Source organism: Ictalurus furcatus, chromosome 17 (genome assembly GCF_023375685.1).
Source record: "Ictalurus furcatus strain D&B chromosome 17, Billie_1.0, whole genome shotgun sequence".
In the NCBI taxonomy this organism is placed as follows: Eukaryota; Metazoa; Chordata; class Actinopteri; order Siluriformes; family Ictaluridae; genus Ictalurus; species Ictalurus furcatus.
Window position 1 is genome coordinate 21,582,022 of NC_071271.1, and position 7,673 is coordinate 21,589,694.

Consider the following 7,673-nt stretch of genomic DNA (forward strand, 5'->3'; position numbering starts at 1 on the left):
TTTTGCGTGTAACACCTTGAACCATTGTTGTAAACCAATGGCATGCATCAGATCGGCAGGAAGTTGTTTACCTGGACGCTTCCTTTTGCATTAATGCTTGAATTCATTCAACACCATCATCCTTTTCCACAAACCGTGAAAACATGAACACCCCTATGAAATAATTGGAATATTCCACAACAGGAAGTTGCATCATCGTTTTCTGGAGAACATGAGATGAAGAAAAGTGAGTTCTTTCATTCTTTTTTTTTTTTAATTGCATTTATTTTGAATGATATTGACTGACATGGTCACTTTAAAAAAAAAAAAAAAAAGTTTCAAAAACACATTGTATTTGATGTTTCTATGCTAAAAATCTCAAATCTGTGCTCGTTTAAATTCAAATGCAGCCCATCAGCAGTGAAACATTTTCATTATTTAATTAAATTGTACATTCTGTATTGTTCTGGAATGTATTGTTTTTTAAATAAACCTTCATTTTTAGGAGTTACAAAAGCTAAATGGCACCCTGAGGTGTTGCAGATGGTCGTGCACACGCTGCTAAAGGAGGAAATATCGCTCACGGCACCTAGCAGGTTTTCTTCAACACCACACTCAGTAAGCAGATGAAGAAAAGCGCCGTCTTGCACAACAAGTACCACAGAGGAGCGTTCCCTAAATGAGAGAAATCACAAAGTACAGTTACATCAAATTACATTTCAAATCCAAGACTTGGAGGAACACGGTACTGAAACTGTCACACTCTTCACTGACGTGTATTAATATTAATATCGCATTGCACTGTGGGTTTGGGGCAAATCCTGGTCAAAATAAATACTTTATTGTTTATTTATTAAAGTTGTTTTTAAACGTCTGAAATCATCTGCATCATGTAAGTACAAGTTCTATAATTTGCTCAAAAATGACATTTTCTATAATTTTAGTAACCAACATTACACAAAATTGAGGTTTTAGACCTCAATTTGAACATTTGAACATTTATTACTACACTGGATATTTTTTCTCTCCAGGTATTTATCCTTTTTTATTACTAGACACAGACAATCTGTTTACTTTTCAATGTGATTTCACAAAAATCGAAATTCATATGACATGCAGTTATATTTAAACTTCAGAAAAAAATGACAGGAAAGGTGAAATATCTATTCCCTGTTATACGATCACAGTGAACCAAATCTAAAATGATTAAACCTGTTTTTATTTCCAGGCTTATTAAGCTAAGATAAGATAATAAGATTATTTCTATAATATATTTGGTTGATATTTGGTTTATTGTAATCTTACTCTTACAGGATTTTATTAGTACACGCAGTACTGTGCAAAAGTCTGTAAAGATGACTTCAGAAATAATGAATTCTTCTAATAATCTTTCTACTTACAAAAAAAAAATACGATAAAGAGCAGTAAACAGTAATAAAATAAACAAACTACATATTTGGTGTGACGACCCTTAGCTTTTTTGTTGTTGTTGTTGTTAAATTGAAGTCTCGGGTACAACGTGTGCAGGACATGAGCTGTAAGTGTTACTGAGCATCTTGCAGAACCAGCCACAGCTCTTCTTCGACTGTCGCACTCGCTTCCTATTTTTGCAGTAAAACCCAGCAGCCTTCATTGTGTGTTTTTGTCTGGAAAGTGTCTCTTACCACTTAATACGCTGCTTTCTTTACTGACGTACAAACGTTTTTCTGTAACATTTCATTTTGTGCTAGAAAACGAATGTTTGGAAATCTAAAACGTTCTTCTACCGACTCGATAACGTAGAAGTCGTAAAATAAAAATCTATAACAAAGTTTATACAAAATAAATAAAAATAGGGTTTTGCACAGTACTGTATATATCATTACTAGATTTATTCCACGTGCTACAGAAAAGCTTCATATCTGCTTCAGTACTACTGAATGAAAGAAATCAGATGAAATGCTGCTCACATGAAAACAGTGCGTTGCAGGTGGATTTCACTTCTGAGGGCGGCTCTGACACCCACGGAGCTGCAAATCACAGGTTTCTATTATTAATGCACTCGTTCAACACCTTGTTCTTTCTGTTCTTTCAGCAAGTCGTATACGGGGACTTGTACGGCGGCGGACGCTCCACACAAACAGATTCAAAAACACATAGAAATTTCATGGAAGGAGTCTCCAGTGCCAGCGCTTTGTAACAGTCAGAAGTACAGCTGTAGCTTTAAGTTTTCTGACATCTTCAGGACAGAGGAGTTTGTGCTTCTTTGTGGTTTCTCGGTAACACGGCAAGCTGCATTTTTTGTCGTTTTTTTTCTCTTATTAACTTCAAGAGAGAAAAAAACCGAGAGGCTGGTGAGGCAGCGACTGTTTATAGCTGCTATAACGTAAGAGAGAACAGGAACTAACCTGTTCCATGGATGTTTCTCAACGTTAAACGTATACAACTTTAAATGGATCAAAAGCATGATGTGATGTTCTTTAACACACAAGTGCTGTGGTGTAAGAGGAATAAAACACTTTGGATCATGCTGTTATGGGAAAATAATTAACTCTGGGGTGGTAACTGTAACATCTCTTCATCACGCCATGCTGTACTTGATTATTTTACTGTAAATAGCATGACACGGAGTGTTTTATTCCTTACTTATTACACGATCAGTTCACCGTGGTCTCACTTTACGCCATCCACTTACACACTTGATAAGAATTGTTGTCATATTGTTAAAATGGCAGCATGTTGTAAATAAACGCACGGCATCACTTACCCGTATCATTTTGTTTGTCTTTCGGCACGCGCTCGTCTGTGTAGACTGAAAGCGAACAATAAATGTGAACAATAAATACACTTTAAAGTGATTTAGTATAGCTGGTAACTAGCTGGTTATTTCGCATAGCAAGATTTCTGATTTGCATATTCATGCATATTCATAGTTCCTGGAGATGTTAACGAAGGTAAAAGGTGTACAGATGTTTCTAAGCCACTGTTAGTCTTTTCTTAAGTACTAGAAAAAAAATATTTTTACATTCATTCATTATTCTAGACAGATTGTTTTAATGATTTAAAACGACACGTTCCTAAATCCTACGTTTAGTGATATCTCCCATTTTATACATTTGATGTTGAAAAAAATGAAAGACAAACTGAAACAAACGCTAGTATTAAATATTAAACACGCTCGTGTTCGTGTTATGAATGTGGTTTTCTTCCATGTGATTAACGCTAATCGATCTGTTTAAGGATGGAAAACAAAAATATAGTCACAATCAGCAATCGTATCGCCATGGCAACAACATTTAAGGTGACATAAATTCCTTAGCAATTTAGATTCAAGGATATTTTGACATCATGTGCTGACAAATTTGGTTTGAATCAGATAAACCCTGTAGGAGGTATATTTAAAAAAATAATATAATTTTTTTTTTTTTTTTTTTAAAGTCACCTATCAAAACACCATAATCCAAATCCAACATGGCTGACTTTCTGTTAAGATAATGGATGGGATTGTGAATTTTGTCTGTTTTAAGAAAGTCAATACACCAAGGTCTAAACTTTTTTCCCCAAACTCTGATGCCCTGATGGTTCGCTCTTCTGATGGATGTGAAAAGTTTTGGGAGTTTTCACGTACGTCAAAAATGCAACAAAAAAAATATTTAAAAATTCTGAAGGAAGATAAATGAATAATAATCGTGACAGATACAGTAGGACACTTCATACGCTTTTCCCTTCGTGCTTGGGACCTAAATAATCTTAAGCACGCGCGTTACGTTACTCACCGATGTTGACCTTCACAGAGGAGATGACATCCGGCGGGTCGCTCTGGCACTTGTACTGTCCCGAGTCGTTGTGTTGGACTGCAGGAATAAGCAGGGACAGAACGATGGTGTGTTTGGACTTTGGACAATCTCTGAACAGACTCAGCTCACTCAGCAGCTGTTTGTTTTTCAGCAGCTGGACTCTGTAATCCGAGGTGAGGCAGGTGAAATTACAGGTCAGTTTGAAGCGCTGCCCAAACGTCACGTTCACGTACCCATTCTCGGACATAGAGACGGAGCTGGGACACTCGTCTGAAATGATCAGCGGTAAGCACAAGAGTGTTAACAATAAAGCTTTTAAAGCGGAGCATAAACATGCAGCAAAATTCATTTAATCCAAGCTAATGATTATTTATGATGTCAGTCACAGGGTAAGATTGTTTGTGGCCTGTGCATCATCAGACATGTTTAGGAAAGACTGGTTTCAAAGGGAAATCGGAGATTTGATCATAATTATTGAGTATTAATCGACTGAATTACACTTAACAGCAAATTTAAGTGGCTGTTCTGTATATTTCTGTATAATAATAAAAATAATAGTAATAATAATAATTGTGAATACATGTGAAATGTTTTATAATTATGGTTATATAATAAAACTTTTAAATAATAATAATTTTAAAATAATAATATACACCCTACATATACCCTACAATAACACACCCTAATAAAAACAATGCACTGAACCTGAACCATTTACGACCTAAATTTAAATGAAAACTGTAAATTAAGATTTTAAGTTTAAACATAATCTGTAGATTATTAACTAAATTTAATTTAAACTGTAAACTAGGATTTTATTTAAGCTATAATTTAGGATTTAAGTTTAAACCAAACCTGAGCGTTAGAACTTAAGTTTACGTTTAACCTGTAAATCTGGATCAGTTTCGTGGATAAGTTGACTTATGATCCATGCCGACCCTTAAACTGTTCATTTAGGATCTAAGACTAAATTAAACATGTATCTGATTTTTTTTATGATTATTTATTTTTTTATCTGAACCTGTAAATCATGTTTTAAGTCAAAATACAACTAATGAATTAGGATCTAAAGCTAAACCGAGTGACTGGTGAATTTAGATTAAAGTGTAGCCTGAAATCTGGATTATGACGTCTGAATGAATCCTTACATTACCACAAAGCTTGGTTTTTTTGTTGTTGTTTTTTTGTTTTGTTTATTTACTTTAAAAAAAGAAGAAGAAAAAATCTCGTCCACTCGAGACTCACCTTTCGCGTTGCAGGGAAACAGGACCAGAAAAATGATCACGAAAAACCACATGCTCGGTTCAGACGTCGTACAAATAAAACTTATAGAAAGATAGAATAGTAAAAGGCTTTGATACAACTCACAGAGCACAGACACAGGATGTAACCAGTGGAGGCTTTGTGCATTTATCAGCTGATTGACAGAGAGATAAAATAAAAATAAAAAACACCTAAACTTTAATACACACACACACACACTTATCCAAATAACACTCACTTCCTTCATTCTTGTGCTGTTTCTTTATTTCCCACGAGATTGTATGATACTGTACATTGCTATGAAGGTACAGTAAAAAGTAAACAGGAAATCTAGGTAGATTCCATATGCGGTGCTTTGCATGAAATCTACCAGATTTAAAAAAGTTAAAGTAGCTTTCACAAAGAAAGTGGCTTAATTTACACATTAATGCTATTGTGAGTGAATATTAAGAACCAGGATATGTTTAATAAGTCACTCAATTCAGAGTTTTATTTTATTTAACAGGTGCAGTTTCCATGGCAACAAAACAATGTAGAAATAACACTCGACTAGGTCTTCACATTGTTCATTTGGGTCTGTTTGGATAAAAACAGCATAAAGATGGCTGTCAGTTTGTAAGTAAATGTAAAGAACTGGTACAGTGTGTGTTTACAGTACTGTATATTAGCTTACTTAATGTTATGCACAGTGTCAGTGTTTTTTAATGCTATAAAATAGATATACAGTAAATAGAAAATAAATACACACCCTTTTAAAATGTTTACAGTTTTGTTGTGTCCGGTTCGGTAGACTTCATGGATTTAAATGGGATTTGTTTTCCCTTATCCAAATGACATAACTGAAATTTCCTCATTTTTTTAAGAATACACCCCAAGGTTGTATACTTAAAGTTGTATACTTACAACCTTGTGTATACATACAAGATTGGCACACCTGGATTTGGAGATCTTCCCGCTTGGAGAACTCTACAAGCTGGGAGAGGTTGGTTGGTTTTCGTTGATGGACAGCAACTTTCAAGTCATTCCATAAATGTTTAATTGGACTTAGGTCAGGGCATTGACTAGACCACTCCAGAACATCCACCTTGTTCCTATGTAACAAGCCACTTCGTGGTAGGTTTGGCCTTATGCTTGGGGTCATTGTCTTATTGAAATCTGAATTTTTCTGACCCATTTTCAGACACAATTTCTTCTCCAGAATCTTCCTGTACTTGACTCCATCCATTCTCCCCTCATTCTTGACAAGTTCCCAAGTCCCTGCAGATGAGGAACATCCCCACAACATTATGCTTCCACCACCATGCTTCACAGTCAGAATAGGCTTGTTTTAGAAATGGGCCTTGATCACCAAGATCTAAAATATTATCTAATTGATGCCTATAAACCAGTGGAAAGATATCTATCTATCTGTCTATCTATCTATCTATCTATCTATATATGTATCAAAGTTGTTGCCATTGTCCAGAATGTAATTAAAACTGCAGTTAAGGGAAACTGTGGAGGTCTGCAAGACTGCATGGAAGACTCATCAGATAGAAACTTACTTGCAACCTCATCGCAAAAGTCCATATCTGATGTATGCAAAACAGCATCTAGATAAGTCAGAGACATTATGCTGTGGACTGGAAGTAAAAATGCAACTCTTTGGCTAGAGTCACCAAAGTTATGTTTGGAGAAGAAAGAAGGCAGAATCTGATGAAAAGAACACCTTGTAAGTTGTCAAGCAAGAGGCTGGAGCTATTATGCTTTGAGGTTGTGTGGCAGCCAATGGCATGGGAAACATTGCACAGGTAGATGAAAGAATGAATTCCGGTAAATATCAACAGGCCAATGATCCAAAACATACCTAAAATCCACCATTAACTAATTCAAAAAGCTGAAGCTTATGGAAAGGCCCTCTGAGTCCCCTGACTTAACCATTATTGAAAATATGTAGGTAGATCTTAAAAATGAAGTGCTTGCAAGATAGACCAAGAACATCTCAGAGCTAGAAGCTTTCAACAACGTAGAGTAGGTGAAAATTCCTAAAACAAGAACAGAAGTGTGCTGTGATATCTGCCAAAGGGGGTATTACTAAGTACTGACTTATTAGGGTGTCCAAACTTTTGCACATGCCACAATTACTTTTTTTTTCAAAAATATAAACTAACTGTGCACTAATGTTTGCAGACTTTTTAAAGAGCTTGTTTCAGGTTGTGTAAATCTAATATTATATACACATAAAGGAAGGATTCGAACCCCCAACCCTGAAGGTGCAAGGTAAATGTGCTAACCACTAGGCCACCATATATGTACAGCATGTGTGCACAGAGCTTGCATGTTCTCCCCAGGGGTTTCCTCCGGGAACTCCACTTTCCTCCCCCAGTCCAAAGACATGCATTTCCAAATTTTCCATGGTGTGTGAATATGTTTGCGATTGTGCCCTGCGATGGGTTAGCACCCCATCCAGGGTGTCCCACGCCTTGTGGCCAGAGATCATATGCTCCAGGCTCCCCCATGACGCTGTGTAGGATAAGTGGTACAGAAAACAGATGGATGGAAAGCAGAGGAGGTATACCAATTCCATCCTGACTGGATCAGCTCAACCTGGACCAATATGTAGTCCGCCTCATTTCAGCAGCCACGAGACTACATTGACGCCCTGTCGAGTAAGCC

The 7,673-nt window shown here is 36.2% G+C and overlaps 1 protein-coding gene across 2 annotated transcripts; it reads right to left on the reverse strand.

Annotated features, from left to right (window-relative positions):
- Positions 1 to 324: 324 nt before the first annotated feature.
- LOC128621494 (uncharacterized) lies at positions 325 to 5,283 on the reverse strand. 2 transcript variants are annotated; one of them, XM_053647300.1, is made up of 5 exons: positions 5,001 to 5,283; positions 3,735 to 4,025; positions 2,726 to 2,770; positions 1,929 to 1,988; positions 325 to 654 (listed from the first exon to the last, which is right to left on the reverse strand). In XM_053647300.1, the coding sequence occupies exons 1-5, from the start codon at positions 5,263 to 5,265 to the stop codon at positions 569 to 571; spliced, it is 747 nt and encodes a 248-aa protein (XP_053503275.1). In that variant the 5' UTR covers positions 5,266 to 5,283; the 3' UTR covers positions 325 to 568. The 2 variants fall into 2 exon arrangements, with proteins under 2 accessions (XP_053503275.1, XP_053503276.1); XM_053647301.1 differs by lacking the exon at positions 5,001 to 5,283 and having other exon boundaries at positions 3,735 to 4,052.
- Between the last annotated feature and the right edge of the window lie 2,390 nt (positions 5,284 to 7,673).

Coding starts and splice junctions, on each gene's coding strand:
- LOC128621494 (XM_053647300.1), bottom strand. CDS start 5,265: ATGAAGGAAGTGAGTGTTATTTGGATAAGTGTGTGTGTGTGTGTATTA. Junction 1,989..2,725: donor AGACAAACAAAATGATACGG/GTAAGTGATGCC, acceptor TGTGATTTGCAG/CTCCGTGGGTGTCAGAGCCG. Junction 655..1,928: donor CTGCAACGCACTGTTTTCAT/GTGAGCAGCATT, acceptor TCTCTCATTTAG/GGAACGCTCCTCTGTGGTAC.